This window comes from Platalea leucorodia (genome assembly GCF_965183815.1).
Source record: "Platalea leucorodia genome assembly, chromosome: 19".
Classification (NCBI taxonomy): Eukaryota; Metazoa; Chordata; class Aves; order Pelecaniformes; family Threskiornithidae; genus Platalea; species Platalea leucorodia.
In genome coordinates, this window is record NC_138841.1 from 2,951,204 (window position 1) to 2,967,636 (window position 16,433).

Genomic DNA, 16,433 nt, shown 5'->3' on the forward strand with positions numbered 1-16,433 from the left:
TCTGTGCAGCCATCCAGCCTCTCGCCTGCAGGTGCTGTACGAGGAGCACTTGTCCACGGAGGGAGCGTTGCTTGAGCCCCCTCCGGTTCCCATCAGCCTGGCAGTTTCGTATGTGGCAGTTGTGGCTTTTGGGAGGCACTTGCGTGGGCAAGTGAGTGCTCAGGCCTCACAGGCTTTGGATAAAGTTAACAAAAAACCATAAAAATCCTAAAGGAGCAGCAGAGTCTTGCAGTTCTTCCCAGAGAGGCTTTATCCACAGGCAACCCCTTTTAAAATAAGCCAAACCCCCAATTCCATGGCTTCCCCACTGTAATGAATCCACAAATGCATTAAAGACCTTGTAGGAGAATATGCCCCATCCACATGCTGAGTGATGCTTTATATAAATAGCTCATATACACTTGCTATATACAACATATTATGTACATGTGGCGTTACTTTATTTGGCGTGAAGCTCTGAATACTTCTCGTGGTACCCCTCCCAAGATGCTGGAGCAGGAGATCACAGCAGAAGATGCTTATGGTTGTGCTGCCTGAGGACAGAGAGTGAAGGCACCTGGATCCAGGATGAAAAGCCCCTTGTCTTGCAGCCCTGCCACCCGCAGTTATTCCTTCAGCAGACCGAGTTTCTTCAGTGCCTCTCGCCGGTTCTCATCGGTTGCGCCCTTGGGGGAAATCTTCACGCTGATGCAGGAGCGGGACGGCCTGGGGAAGCTCTGCAGCGGGTGGGATTGCCGCTTGCTGCTCTTCTCCTGCTCCACCTGCCCAGGCTCCTTCAGACCAGCAAAGTCCTTCCCTGCCCCGAGGGATGCCGGCCGGGGGCGGCTGCTCCTGAGGAAGCTTGGGGCAAGCCGCTCGATGAAGGACATCTTGCCCAGGGAGCTGCTGGTCTTGACGCTCTGCTCCTTGGCACTGCTCATGTAGCTGCTCAGCCCCACGCCGGAGCGCTCCAGGGTGTTGGATTTGAAGTTCATCTGCCGGATACCTGGCACCGACCTCTCTGCTGCCCCGCAGCATGCCTCAGGCTCCCCAGCGACGGGGAATGCCATCTCCCTTGGCTGGGGATGCACGGTAGGTTGAGGATGGGTGCTGGGCTCCCTCCTGTCCTGTGACAGTCCAAGCTTCTCCAACGCCTCCCGTCGGGCTTTCTCCCTCTCCTTGGGGTCGAGGTGCCCCGAATTTGTCTTTTCGGCAGCGGCATCACCGGCAGAGCCAGGCTGCGAGCCAGCTGAGGATGGAGGTGGTGCTTTTACCTTCTGGCCGGGCTCTGTGGTGAGTGGCACTGGGCTGTTTTTGCTGGTTTTCAGGATAATATTTGGTGGCAATTTTCGTGGTTTGGGGGCAGTTGGAGGCCCACGCTTGGCATCTGGGTCCTGAGGGGCCTCTTCTAATGTGGATTTCTCTGGCTGGCCCCATGAAGTCCAAGTTTTGGTCTCCTTGGCTGTTTCCCTCTTGGCATCTGAGCGATTGCTACGTGACCACTCATGGCTCACCGGGTCATCCTGGAAGGGATCTGGAGGTTGGATAATCGAAGACCCCAGGGGCTTATTCTGGCTTCTGGCATTGGCTTGGTCAAGCCTGTCCTCCTTGGCCATCTCCTGTGAAGATTTACTTACTGGGTCCTCCATTGTGCAGACAGTCGCTTTGCCATCAGAAGCTCTGTTTGATCTTTGTGCATTTGCTACAGTGATGCTCCTTGGAAGACTGTAATAGCCTGGGCTTGGAACCGCTGCAGGAGCCGAGCTTGAAAAGGCAGAGATGCTCTTACTGCTCTTCTGTTCAGCTGCATGCTGCTGACCTGCACTCGGAGGGGGAGCCCCATTTTCCAAATCTAAGCAAAGAGAGATGTGAAGTCATGCACTGTTCTGCAGACGGACACGGGACACCTTCCTGTTGAAAAGACTCACTTCTTCGTGCCTGCTGAACCAGTGCAGAGTACTTGCACCCAGAGAGTTTACCCTGACCCCAGCTAATATGCTGTCACAGCTAAGAAAGTCAGACACTTTGGATTTGACAAAGCACACAGTGAATGAGGAGTCTTGTTAATCTGAGCAAAGGTGCTCTGCCCTGCCCTGCGGTTCTGCTGACCTTGCTGGCAGCTGCTAGCAGCTCCTGCATGCGAGAACTGGGAAAATGCAGCTGGTGCCCTACCTATCTCGCTGCCTACAGCCACCTCTCAGCACAGAGTGACGAAAACAAGCTGGCTTTAGCTTACCACGTGCATAAAACTGGGGCAATGCTCCTTCCCTGCCTGCCACGGGAACGCACCCCAGCGAGAAAGCCCCTTTGCAAGCAAGGCTGGAGCACGGATTTCCAGCTTACCCCGGGGAATGGAGTCTCTCTTAGGCCACGTCCCGGGCAGCCTGGAGGGCTCCACGTAGTCGGTGTCGTCAGTAGAGACCCCGCTGTCTGCTTCTGCATCCAGTGAGCCAATAGTTTCTTCTAAGAACATCAAACACTCTTTCTCTTCCACAGATAAGTAGTCATAACTGTTATCACTCTGAAAAAAGAAAAAAAGCAGTACAGGTAGGAGACACAGGTGTATTACTGTTCACAGCCCTGGCAGTTAAGAGGAGACCTGTGACAGCTCCTGGCCAGGAGACTTGGCCAATGACTATTCAAAAATTGGTACTTACAGAAAACAAAACAATTTCCTTTAAAAAAAAATATATATACATAAGGCCATTTTTATATTACCCTACTATGACCATCAGAAGATGGGTTATTCTTAATTTGGAAACTTGGCCTCCACCTTTTAGTTCTTTAGCTTACTTTGTATGAGCAGATGGGTAACATGGGTGGTCTATAGGTACAGACGTCTGTACTGATCAGCAATGCTGGACCTTAGAAGCTTGTCTAAATATCATAACCACTGAAGGCTTATCTGTGGGTGGTGGTCCCTCTCCTTCTTCTCCCATTCGTACCCCAGCAAGATCCTGTTTAAATTTGGTTGTAGTTCAAGTATCATGAGATATGATTGCTGTGGAAGTGCCAAGTTAACAAGGTGATACATGGAAAATGTCATGAAAAAACTGACTCGGGAAAGGATGGAGTGTGCATCAGATCAACGAGCACAGAGGAGAAATTGTCCCAGGTGGAGCTGTTTTGCAGGGAGACTCCTATCCAAATCTTTTACCATGCAATATTGCAACCAGTTTTTCCATCCCTAATAAATTTCAGAGGGTTTGGTTCTGGTTTGCAATACATCAGATGGAAAACCTGTTCAGGACTGAGCGCTGCACTTACACATATCAATTATGCTCCAAGTCAGACAGGATGTAATTAGTCCATCAATCTTGGAATCAGTGTTTGGAGACAAACAAGCTTTAATGGACAGATAGTGAAAAATGACACATCTACACCCATGGTCCACACTCATCTCTGCCTTAATAGGAAACTAATCTCTTGTCAGCTGGGAGGAGTATGGTTCGCTGTCTTCTCCAGGTGAAGTCACCCTTGTTGGAGCCAGTCTGACCCAGTTATCCAACTGGTCTAATCCTCCACTGGGGAACTCGCCAGGCTCCTCCTGCCAAGTGCCTGCACTATTTGCCTCTGCATCTTCAGGCAATACAGGAGCCACTGGGCTCTCAGTATCGTTTCCCCGAGGAGGCCTTGGAGGAGCTCAGGCTCCTGATCGCTGCCACACACGTGGCAGGATGGAAAGTCTGGGAGTGCTTTGGGGCAGGAGTTAATTCGGTCCTTGTGCTGCCCTTAGCACGGTGCTGTATCAGGGCCCCCTGGTGCTTCCAAAGCACTGATGGAGAGTGGTTTCGAGCAGAGATCTGGCCAAAATCCTTCCTCAGCTGCCAAGAGGGGCGAGTTGAGCCTGCCGTGCCTGGACTGGGTGCAACAGGGGTACTTACATGCTGTGAGTGGTTGGAGGCCGTGCTGACCATGCTGTCGCAGCTCCCGGAGTTGCAGCCAGCCATCCCCAGCCCCAGCTCCTCCCTAGGCATATCACAGGCTGCTGCGGCGTCCGGCGCGGGGGGCAATATCCCGGCTGAAGCAGAAGAAAGGAGAGGCGTTAAGCTGCGAGCCCCCGCCGGGGTGATGCAAATGCGCTGGCTCAGCCGCAGCGAGGGCAGGCGGGCTGTGAAGCTGCCGGGTGGATGCAAACACGTTCGTTCTTAGGCGGCGCTCTCCAGGAGAAGGGGCAGCTGGGCTTTTTTAAAGCATCCTTGGAACTGAAGATTTCCGCAAAAGAACTGGAAATAGAGTAAGCTCTGGACCGCCTAACCACAGCCATCTCACGTTGGTGGTTATTTAATCATCTCGGAGGTGTGGATAAGGTGGTTCCTGAGTGAAGCAGGAGGCTGTAAGCCCACCGCAGCCTCGGAGCTCAGCAGCAGTGATCCCGTCCCAATGCGAGCCCCAGCCCAGCTCTGCCTTGTGGGACCTCTTCCCTCTGCCGCACCCACCGCTGCCAGCTACGCAGCTGAAGTTCTCTCAAACTTCTGAATGCGCTGACCCGAAACGCTGCCGGTTAGTCACAGCCTTGCCCTGCCGTGAGCTTCCTCCTGGCAAAGAGCTTCCTCGGGGGCCACGGAGGTGGCGTGGCCGTGGGGAGGTGCCCGGGTACCTTCGGGGCACGCCTGGGTGTGTTTGGGCACATGCCTGGCATCACTTGCGAGGAGCAGGGCAGTGCTGGGAGCTGTGCCCAGGCTGCAGCCGTGTACCAGGTCTCCAGCCACCCCGGGGGTGTTGCAAACAGCACCCAGTGTCCCCCCCTGCTCACAGCAATGCACCACTGCTGCTCTGGGTGCAGCCCGTACCCCCGACACCGGTGGGACCTGAACGCGGTAGCAGCTGCCTGACAAACAACCTGCCGTCGGGGTTCCCAACAGCCAGACCTTCCCAGGCGGCGGAGGGACCAGTTATGCTCGCAGGGTGCGTGGCCAAGAGAGCTCTGCCGCCGGCAGGGAGAGGCTGGGCAGCCTACAAAAGGCATAATTACTTATGGATGTAAAGCATTAAGCTTCCAAAATTTACTGACACCGCCAATTACGTGTTTTCTTCGTGCGCGCCGCCCATTCTTCCGGAGAGGAGGCTAATGAGAGCGGCAAAACAAACACCCCCTCCAACACACACGGACCCACGCAAGAGGATTTGCTCATCGGAAGACAGAGGAGCTCTTTGTGCTGTAACCTGGCTGTGGCACGCAGAAGCACACTGCTGCTTTTTTTTTTTTTTCTTGTAGCAGGATCAGGGAATTAGATCTAGCGATAAGTGAGCAGAACTGGCTGCTTGTTCAGAGTGTGAGACCCTGAAAGAATCCCTTTGTAATTGGAATATGCTGCAAAAATCAGATTTCAACACCCACGCCCTGACAGATCCGATCCTTCCATGCAGGAGGAATTTAATATTTCAGTCTCAGCTTTGCCTTATTTACTGCTTAAATTACATTTCAGTAAGTGGTGGTTTTGGAAGAGCAATACCCTTGATTCTTTGAATTTGGGTAACTTTATAGCCAGAGTTTTTAGCTGTCAGGAAGCAGAGACACCAGCTGAGTTTGGGGGTTTTTAGGCTTCCACAAGCCACACGGTTTTCCTGTGCACCCGAACGTTTGCAACATGAAATAGGAATCTACTTCTAAGCAGCAAGAGGCTACCGCCTGCTCGGTCAGGATTGCTGCAATGCTCCTCACTGCCTCCCGCCCTGCCGCACAGTCGAGAGAGCAAAACACTCCCAGGGAAGCGAAAGTCTTGCTCGAACTTGACGCCTGCAGCTTGAGCAGCCGGTCGGAGCCAGCGTCTGCTGTTGCAAGGCAGCCCCACGGGCGGGCGAGCAGCAGCGCGGCCCAGCTCTAATTAGGGGTCTCGACAGAGCTAATTTCTCCGTGAGGATGCCCACCATCGTCAGCCCATTGGAAGAAATAATTTGCTTTTGGTCAAACAGCGGTTGCAGAAACATAAAGCAGCTGCCAAGGCTTTGGCACCCGTTGAGCCCCAGCTCACGAAGAGGCAAAGTTCAGCCCGGAGCTCCTCGGACGCTGGAGAGGATCTACGCAAAAACAAGAAGTTCACTTTCCTGCTCACTAGTTCTCTGATGCGATTATGGCTCTACCGCGTTCATCTGACCCGGGAAAGGGGAAAAAATCAGTGTTGAAAAATCCCAGTTTTTACAATTCAGAAGGATTTTACAGTTCCTTCCTTTTGCTGAATAACACGGCGGTTCAGCCACAAACTAAAAATATGACTGAGCATTTAAATGAAAAGACATGATACTTGAAAAGCTGTTTTTCAACAGTGTATATATCTTCCCCCACTAAAAATGCTTTTAGAAGAAGCTATTTTTTATCTAAAATAAAAGGCCAGTTCACACAGCTTTTGTGACAGCTGCCATAACTGTCCCTTACAAAGCTCACCAAGCCCTCAAACATCAAAGAGGTGCTGGGTAGCAATTAATGCTAATTGCTGTATATGAAGAGGCTACTTTCTTTTAAGCCCAGTACTACTACAAGCACTCTATCGCAGCTCTCCAGCAATGTTAAAGAACCTTGGTATTTTTGCTGTCTAGGGTAGGGCAGCCAGACCCCCTCTGCCTTACAGCTGCTGGCAAAGCGCTTTGTCCTGGCCAGCTCAAAACACAAACCCAAGCAAAACCCCGTTTGCAGGTACCATCCCAGCTGCTCCCACTCTGCAGCGGCACAGCGGGACGGATCCCACCTCAAGGTGAAAGGAGACGATGGCAGCAGATCTATAGTTCCTCCTATTTAAACAAGTCAAGCGCACGTAGCAGTTGCCTGAGCCGATTGCTGTCCAGAGCACAGCTTTCCCAGCCTCTCCGCCGGCAGCAGCTGGAGCACCCCAGCTTTCCTCCCACCACCACCTTCAAACCACCTCGTCCATCTTTGCTGGTGCCACCTCCCGTGACACCTCCACACCTTTCCCCTTCCAAAGCAAAGCACGTCCGTAACCCCGCGGGTGCCCGGAGCCCCGCGTCCCACCCGGGCAGAGGCGCTCAGCCCCTTGCCCGCAGCCCATTCAGCAGGAAAAGGACAGAAAGCAAAGGACAAGAAGGAATAGAGATTTTTTTTTTTTTTTTCTTTTTTTACCAGGACGTCCGTCGTTCCACGCTGCTGAAATCCTTGTCCCGGCCGTGCCTATCCTAGGACTTCTTTACTTTTCTGGGCTAACCAAACAGAGCCGGGTTACACATTAACTTGCTTCCCCAGCAGAGATAAGGCTGCGCGGGTGCTTGGCAGGTGGGTGCTCGGCAGGTACGCGCTCGCGGGCGAGCCCCCGGCCCCTCACCTGCAGCCTCCTGCACCGGGGCGAGAGAAACTCATCTCGCACCCATGCAAGGCAGGTTCGTTACCGCTCCGGGCTGGGGTCACAGCACGGCCGAGCCCCTAAACCAGCTCCCTGTTCTGACCTGAAGCAGCCGGGTCCCCGCGTGCTGTGCTCTCTCGCAGCCCTGCCTGAGCAGCTTTGCTCCGAGCCAGCGCGGTGCAGGCAGCGCAGGCAGAGGCGCAGGCAGAGGTGCAGCTGCAGAGGCAGGCAGCAGCACCAGCACCCGGTGCCCGGGAGGCTGCGGGCAGCTCCGCTCGGTACCACCCAGCTCACTCACTTCCCGGCTTGGCTGGTGTCCTCTGATGTCCTCAGCACGGGTTTTGCCGGAGACTCCTTAATCCGACAGCCTGTTCTGCCGCATAGCTGCTCGCTGACATGCAGAGGAGCCGAACGCACAGCCCTGACCAAAGCGCCTTTGTACACAGTAATTAAGTCCTTTGCTGGGTGTTTGTGCCGTGTGCTGCTGAACACATTGCCCCACAACAGGTTTATTCTCTTAGGTGGTTTTGTGCATGAAGTCCTTCAGCTCAGGGTAGGACGCGGTTCCTTCTCGGCTCTAAAAACACAGATTGTTCCTAGAACAGGTATATACTTGCATATCACCAAAGCTTTCCCAGAGACTGAGAGTTTGCCACCTGCTGCTGTACGCTGTAAGGAGATTCTTGTAAGGACGGGTAAAAAACCATTTTAGATGGGAAGCTTCACCACTAAGCTTTATTTGCGTGCTAGAGGAGGGGGTGCCCAGGCTGTGCGCAGCTCTGGGGCTTGTTCTGCCCAGCCGCAGCTCCCCCTTCACCCCTCCTGGCATCGCTCCCTGCAGGCATGGAGCCCCTCTGCAGGTTCACTCCCCGGCTCTCTAATGCTGGAAACTCTTTCCTCCTCCCTAGGCAGCTTGAGGTTGAGTCCTAGAGCCTGGGTGAAGCTAAAGCCCCCGAGACGCCCATCACACCCCTCTTCACCGCAGCCGCCCTCCTCACTCACACCGAAACTGCTGCCGGGGCATTTCCTTCGGCAGCATCCCCTCCTCCGAGGACGAGGGTTTACCACCTCCGCCGCCTCTCTCCAGGGGAAGGTAAAGAACCCCCCAGTTATTCCACCTGCAGCACCCTGTGCAGCACTGGGTGACACCGACCCCCAGCACCCGATCTGCCCAGCTGGTGCTGCAGAAACAGCTGGAAGAGCTGCAGTGGCTCGTTATTACCCTGACTCTGGGGTCTCCTATTAAAATTACAGCTTTTCTCTCTGATAAACAATGCTTGGGCCATTGCTCCCCCTCCCACACACGCACAGCATAGACTTGTATCTGCTCTGCAAGGTGCTCCTCACCGAATAACTCGAAATATCCAAGGAGAAACCCTGCAGCAAGCTTCCAGAACTGATACAGCCACCAGATTCATTCAAGTTTTCATGCTTCAATGGTTTTATTTTTTTTTTTTTTTTAGAAAAAGATTGTGTTGCAATGTCTGTTCCCAGCTGCACAGAACAGGGAAGTGGAAACATCAGTTATTTAAAGCCATGGTAGGATGGAGAGAAAGCAGAGGAGCCAGGAAGCAGAGGTTCCTACCAGCGTCGCTGAGCCCCAGCTGTGCGGTGTTACGAAAGGCAACATGTGCCTTGGCGAGCAAACCAACAAGCCAGAGGCTCCCGGGAGCCCCAGCCAGCCCCGCTCGCCCAGGCTGGCCTGCAGCAGAGGTAGGAGATGCGAACGCGGCACGTTGCGAGCAGCAGCACCGGCCCCAGCCGCTGCCCGAGCATTGCAACAGCCGGGGACTGCAGAGCTGAGCGCAGGACTGGTGCAAGCGCTTCGGGAAGAGTTACCTGGCGGCGTGCTGGATGGTGCTGCAATTTAAATAGAGTCAGATTCATGCTAGTTTTGTCAAGTTGCACTTAGTTCTGAGCCTGCTTTAAAGGAGGGAGCAAATCAAACCCGGCGCGATTTCCTTATTGTACACACAAACCCAGTGGGAATGAGCAGCCAGCCCAGGACAGGGAACTGGGTCCCGAGAGCCCCGTGCCGACAGCACAGGGCCTGCAATCTGTGCAGTAGGTAGAGGTTGGTGCCTGCAGGGCTCTGTGTAGGTCAGGAAAATGTCATGATCCATTAAGGGAAGTCTTAAGCTTCTGTGAATCAGATGCCCAGAAAGAACCTGTTCTTTTTCCACATTCCTCTTCCTCCAACGAATATAAATAGCTACAACCCAAAATAAAGCGTGATTTCATATATATGGCACGAAGTATATGCAAGTAGTCAAATGATGCAGAGAAAACTACACAAAGCCGTGAAAGGACTTTGGCATGTTAACAGCCCTGTAGTGCCTCACCCTGTTCATAAACAAAAGAACACAACCGCTTTCGTCCGGGCCCTGAAGGAGACGCAGCCATACGGCGTCACCGATAAGATACCGGTTAACGTAACGACGTTTATTTGCCTCTGTAGGCCTGTTGGACACTTTCCTTAGACCAAATTGTCTGTACGGTATGTATGCTGACAAATCAATTATGAAAAATACCAGGTAGTTAATACCTAGTATTACACAGCAGTTTAGAGAAATAATTAAATGTTAATATGGCTGGGAACTAAGCAAGGAACCCTATTTATTATCCCTGGTTTACAGAAAGGAGGTAGAGAACTGAGGTGATCTGTTTCCATAGCTTGGTTAGCATCAACTTTACATCAGGAATGAGGAGTCAGCTCTCAAGGTATAATACAATTCCCCAACATTTCCCCCAAGGCTTTAATTACAAATAATAGACAAGGACACTGCAATCTTGGACAACCTAATTTTGTTAACTCCCCTATTGCATTCTTTTGTTACAGAAAGCATTCAGGTGCTCAGACTCAGAGGAGTAGAAAAACAATATTGATTTCAACCAATCTGAAGTCATTTTATTCCGCCCAGTCCAGAGCAGAGCAAAACCTGATGGCAGTTTGCAGCTGGATGCATAGCTTCATTTAAAACGCAGGCAGACATTTGATTTGTACAATAAAGAGCTGTAATTTTCAAAATAGCAAGCTGAATTTTTTTTGTTCTTCTTATTAAAGAGTTTCCCTGCCCGGGAGAGGTTTGCAGGGCTTACCCACGGCTGGGTTCGTGCAGGGCAGGAGCCAGCGCCACAGTGAAATCTGCCCGACGCAGATGCTTCAGCAGTTGTGTGTCAGTCTGATTTCTCAAAAACTCCATCGATACGTGGATATCGGTGTTTAAGGCAGAGAAATTCTGCGTTTTCTTCATTCGTGCCTGTCCCCTCCTCCTGCTTCCTCAAAAGTCGAGAAGGGCAAATAGATAATGCTGCTTAGGTCAAAAATGTGTATGAAAAAATGAATGCTGTGTTCCTGTGCGGGGCTCCGTCGCCCCAGGGCGGATCGCGATTGCAGCACTGTTAGATTCTTGAACAGGTCTCTGGAAAAAGCGGGCTGGGCAGAGGAGCCACCGCTCCCAAACTGTCCCAAGCGGCCTCTGCTGTGACCGCGCACACGACAAGGTGCAGATTTCAGAGGCTGATTCTGTACCGTGAAACAAGATGTTCCTTTTCTCAGTCCTCTCCCCAGCAATCGTTCTCTTTACGTACCTTTATCCAGAACCAAGGAATTAAGTTTTTCCTTCAGAAACTGCAGAATATTACCGGCTCACTACCGAGACCGGTCTTTCAGGCAACTGCATCCATGAAGCAGATACGCGTGCTACTGAACCCACCTCTCCTTAAAGTCTGGGTACTTCATGATTTATATCTTTAAATGCAGAAAAGATTCCGCAGGTATGTAAATCTCTTTAGAGTTGTTCCTCTTGAGACCTGACTCTAATTACACAGAGGAAATATTTTACTATTAAAAACAAAAGTTATTGTTGAACGAGTTGAAAGTGAAGCAGCTTCATCCCGAACAGGTTGGGAGGCCGCGTCCCTCTCGCCGTGACTGTCTCTTGGAGTCCAGGAAAAAAAGGGAATGAGAGAGAGGGAAAGCTGATGCAAACTGCTCAAAGACTGCATTGCATAGATGTGAAGACCTCGAAAACGCGCTGGTGAACAGCAGCAAATAGAGCACAAACCTGAAATTCAAGAAGCGAGGCACGGACTAGGCCAGACCAGTATGCGTGCACCGGTCACGTTTACTGGTGCATCAAAAATCTTCGCAATTCAGGGCACACATTTAAGGAAATACGTTACGGCAACTGCCCTGTACTGATGAGACGCAAAGCGAACGCTATGCCACCGAATTACACTGGTGCCCAAGGCTTTCAGAAGCCTTTGCTAACGCCGCTCGTTTTCCTGCGATGGGAGCACGCGCTGCCCGCGTCGGTGAAAATCCCTGCTCAACGGCTGTTCGGCGTGTGACGAGCTTCTGAAGTGCTGTTATAACCACGGGATGCGTATTTCTGCATACCATAGAACGTCTTTGTGAAAGGCCGCGATTGGAGTGTGTTAGGCTTTTCTTTAATTAAAGAAGGGATTTAGTGCTGGGGAAACGGCCAGACTGGCACCAGGAAACCGGAATTCCTTATTTCATTCAAGACCCAGAACTGCAGAGATGGATAAAACAATACCAGTAGCCCAGCTTTTAGTAAGCACACCTCCAAGGCAAAAATTTCAGTTTCTGGGGCCCATTTAGTTACCGACCTCTGTGCTGAAGTATTCAGCAGGGAAACGAGTGCTCATATTAAATGGGAATGGGAAGAAGTGGTAAGGCGTAACCCGTACCGTACAAGCTTTCTGCATTGGTCTGGAGAGGCGACGTTATTCCCTGCCAGTACCTGAGCCTCCGTCCCGCACCACCTCTACTCTGAAATACTTGCAGCTACCATCTTGCTGGATAATTAACGACAGGTGAGTGCAAATGTACTAGTGATGTTCAGCAGTTCATCCCACTAGTACCAGCATGCCATTTTTGTGATACTTCCGTAATTGTATCATTAAGGGCAGGCAAATGCTGGTAAAAAGATATTCAAAAAAACCCTAACGTTTACAACATTTAGAAAAAAGGGAGTTGTACTTTAAATGTATCCATATCTTACATTTTCAATAATGTAGACACTTTCTGTGTGGGAGAGTTGAGGAGAATCACAGGTTTTCCAGCTCACAGGCAACACCACGGGTTATTTGCTCTTTGAATGAGTTTGTCAGTGTGTAACGGTATCAGCTTTTACAAAGATGAATTACAGCAGTTCAGTTGACATTTTTTAAGCAAAGAGATTTTATTTTCTAGGCAACGAAAGAAAACATCCAAGCAGTGATTTTGACACGTTTCCCTCAAATGGAACGGATTCTCTGTTAGCAGATTTCCAATGCAAACATGATATAGCAAAGCTAAACACTCTGGATTAAATAAAGCCAATTTTCAAAATACTGCAACTGAGAAATACCAAAAAAAAAATATTTCTACACACTTTCAGAAATCCTTCCGGGATACAAAGCTAAAATCTAAGTGTTGCTCCCCAAAGTCAATGCATTTGCAAACATGGCAGACAATAAATATGTATCTTCCACTTCTGCTTCAAAGACACCCAAAGATAGTCGCCTCGTACACCTCTCTGAGGTAGGTATTATGTCCATTTTACAGATGGCAAACGGTGAGGATCGGCTTCTTGTCCAAGGCGTCTCACCGCTTCAGTGTGAAAGCTGAGAATACACTTAGGATCGACAGTCTCTTGGTCTCATTCCTAGACAGTATTTCATCTCAAGTAGTTATAACACAGTGTAATCTTCATGTTCCTTTGAACTGTCAGGTATTTCTTTAGGTTTATAAGCTTCCAGGGGGCTGGTTTTAATGTTGGGGTTTGTTATTTTTTTTTTTTTTCCTAATGATAGGCTAAAAGCAAAGTGGGGTTTAACACTGGAAGCTAAGTGGCTTTCTACAGGAAACTCCCAACAGTGCTAACGGGTATTTTAATACTGAACTAAAAAGAAACCTGGTCCATAGTGCTCGTGGTGATTCTATTCTTTATACTTAATTATTCATGCCTCAATTCAGCAAAGCACTTATGTAATTATGTTCCTTCTTCAATAAGACCCTCCTGTATTTCAAGGTCCAAGTGGGAGCCTCTGCTGAGAACTTACAGTGAAACGTGCTTTTTACAGAAAAGAAGTTTTTGCTGCATCAGGAGTTTAGCCAGATGCCTTAACGAACGGAGGCCTTTAAAACTGTATCTTAGGTTCCACTGGGGAAGCGGGTTTATTTCTGCCTCAGTCCGAAGATGCACGTTCTTGCTCCCCATTTGCAAAAGTGCAAGGAAGGTAACTCAAAACAGAGTAACAGAAGAGTAGCAGGCTAAGAACATTTTAAAATTCAGTAAAACAAGTATGTGTTGCAGGCATTTCAAAGAAAAAAAAAAAATCCCTTTCAGTAATATGCACCTTTACAGCACCTTTTAAAAGACCTCAAAAGCACTTACTGTTAAAGCCTCACAACCCCGCTGTGAGGTAAGATATATTAGACCAATTTCAACTTCCCTGATTCTGAACAGTACGAGAACTAGGGCAGTTTACGCAGCTTATTTTGTTCTGACAATTAAACTGCACCCTTCATTATCAGAATTAAAGTCTTGCTCCTGAACAGTCATCGGTGACAAATCAAACACATTAAGGCAGAATGCAGATGAAGAAACTTCAAGCCTCCCTTCTGGGTTAGCACTCTGTCCTTCCAAAAAGGGCAAAACTTTTCACCGGCAGAGAGTGAGAACTACACCTTAAAGTGCTAATTTACAGTATTTGGAATCTGGTACAGCTTAGTAACACTGTGGCCATGAGATGGGCTATACCCAAGTCAAGTCTGCTTAAATGTATTTAACAGATGCAAATTAAGTCACTTCCCTAACTACTGCATTTCCCTCTTGCCAGAATTTCAGATACTATTATGAAGAAGAATCCAAAGTATTTCAAGAAACATGCCTATGTTCTGATGCAGTGTAAACACCGGGGGGTTGATAGTTATTTTTCAAGCAACTAAAAACTACCTACAGAGGATTAATAAGTTTATTCAACACTTAACCATCTACTCATTAATTTAAAGAAGGCTATCTTAAAGCTTAGAGGCCATTTCTTTCTCTAAAGCCATGACTTCACACAAACAATACAGTCTACTTCTGATGGTAACAGTATAGGGCAGCTTTGGAGACACTCTTTCCGTTAAAAACTGTGCGCCAAACGAGCAGTTTCCCCTGCAAGGACTGCTTGTATGTGCAGCCTAATTCTTAGTATAAGTAATGCTGATACGTGTGTTTCCCAAATCCTTAGATTAATTTAATTACCCTGAAAACATAATCCAGAGAGATTAATTCAGCAACTTAGAGGCTAGATTTTACACTAATGTTGAACAAGCCTGATTTTGTATGTCCGCTCAGATCGCATATGCAAAGAGAAGATTATTTCAGGAATCAAGTTTTAGCTGCCAGTGTATACCACCTGCCAAAGTACTATAAATTAGCATGCGAGAAGATACCTATTTCAAATCCCTTGGAAAAGTCACTAACCATAACAAACCTGTGCGTCTTGGCCATCATTAAGTTAATATGCTTTTCAAGCTTTGTGAACGGAATTTTACGATTACATACAGCTTATCGGGAAATCCAGAATTTTATTCTGGATCAGTGAGGTAGTCGATGTAACCATCCTCATGCAGACGTCACACTTCTCCGAAGTTGGTGTGTCCGGTCTCCTTGGCGTGTTCTCTGGCTTCCAGTTGTCCAGTTAGTCCCTTCTGGCACACCATGCACCTCAGCGTAAAGCGATTCACATCGGTAAACTGCCTCTTCCGCCTGGCTTCGTCTGCCAGCTCCAATGCTTGCGCAAGAACAATATCATCAGTTGTGGAGAAAATGGTCTGGGGAGGAATGTCCGAGTCGGGGATTTTACGCTCAAGTGGATCGTAATGAATCCCATCATAAATTAAAAGGACCCGCTTAGTGTAACCGGCATCTTCCCCAAAACGGTCAATTCTGACGGTCTGCGTGTCCACCACGCAGATTTCGCACTGGTAAAATTTGGATAAAATGGACACTTCGATGGCTCCTCCCCAAGTCTCTTCTCTTCTGATCCAGTCACAATACTCCCTGTTAGTTTTCCCTAGAACTGCCTCACAGTAAGATTCAGGATCACTTGCTACTATCTGGGCTATAAGGCTGCGCATCTCTGGAGCGCAACCCGGGTCGTAAACGCCTCCCTCCACCACATAGTACACACTGGTGAAGAGGCAGGAGTTATCTGCCGGAACAACCCTCCTCGCAAGCACAGGCACGGCTTCCCTGACCGAGTTAGACATCGTTCTTTTTGCAACTACAGGCGAGTCGGTCTTGGGTTTGGACGTATCCTCTTCAACTATTAGCGTATCACCTGTCAAACAGAAAAGGAGGAAGAATTGAGAGAAATACGCAGGTGGGAGTTAAAGCTGATGCTCCTAAAACAGAAGAACGTGCTTGTATTGTTACTATTAAGGATCGCACTTCTTTTCCCCAGCAGCTCGGTATCCTGATGGAAAACGGCCTCAGCCAAAGCAGCCGGGAGCTCCACAACTCGCCGACCGAGCGTACGCGGCGGGCTCCGGCGTACTCACCTGCGCGTCCCGGGTCCCCGTCCCCTGCCAGCCCCGCCGAGCCCCCGCTTTTGCCTCCGCGGGCAAAGCCACCACCGGCGCTACCGGCGAGCAGGAGTCAGCCCAGCCGGCTGCTGACAGCTGCCCCCGGGAGGAGGAACCGGCCCGACAGCCGGCTGACGAGGGGCGTGCTGGGCCGCAGCCTCTTTTAATTAAGGTAATTGCAGCCGGCGGGGCAGCAGAGGCCATAAAGCGCCGGTGCCCGCCCCCCCCCCCCGCACCGCGCAGGCCCGGGTCGCCTTCCCGGCCCTCACCCGAGTGGATGCCGAGGTCGCCGAGCCGCCGTTCGCCGTCGCTGAGGTCCAGGCTCCTCGGCGGGAAACCCAGAAGGAGGCGCTGGGCCGGGGCGGGCACGCCGGTGAGGGCGGCCAGGGCGGCCTGCATGTCGCGGAGGCGGGAGTGGGCCGTGAGGCCGGGCAGCGGCTGGGTGCCGCTCCGGGCCTTGCAGCGCAGCCGCAGCATCCTCGGCGGGGCCGCGCCGCCGCCGCCGCCCGCCGCTTCCGCTTCCGCCCCGCCCGCTCTCGCGAGACCTCCCGCCGCGCCCCACCATTGGCCGAGCT

The 16,433-nt window shown here is 50.5% G+C and overlaps 2 protein-coding genes across 2 annotated transcripts; both read right to left on the minus strand.

The window, feature by feature from the left end:
• Window positions 1–605: 605 nt before the first annotated feature.
• On the minus strand, window positions 606–3,956 carry LOC309599201 (specifically androgen-regulated gene protein; the record flags this gene model as incomplete). Its single annotated transcript, XM_082330462.1, has 3 exons — window positions 606–1,831; window positions 2,323–2,500; window positions 3,864–3,956. 3 exons carry the CDS (start codon window positions 3,954–3,956, stop codon window positions 606–608), a joined length of 1,497 nt encoding a protein of 498 aa, XP_082186588.1.
• Window positions 3,957–12,471: 8,515 nt separating this feature from the next.
• Window positions 12,472–16,350, minus strand: YOD1 (YOD1 deubiquitinase). The gene is made up of 2 exons (XM_082330105.1): window positions 16,128–16,350; window positions 12,472–15,614 (listed from the first exon to the last, which is right to left on the minus strand). The coding sequence occupies exons 1-2, from the start codon at window positions 16,333–16,335 to the stop codon at window positions 14,908–14,910; spliced, it is 915 nt and encodes a 304-aa protein (XP_082186231.1). The 5' UTR covers window positions 16,336–16,350; the 3' UTR covers window positions 12,472–14,907.
• Window positions 16,351–16,433: the final 83 nt, after the last annotated feature.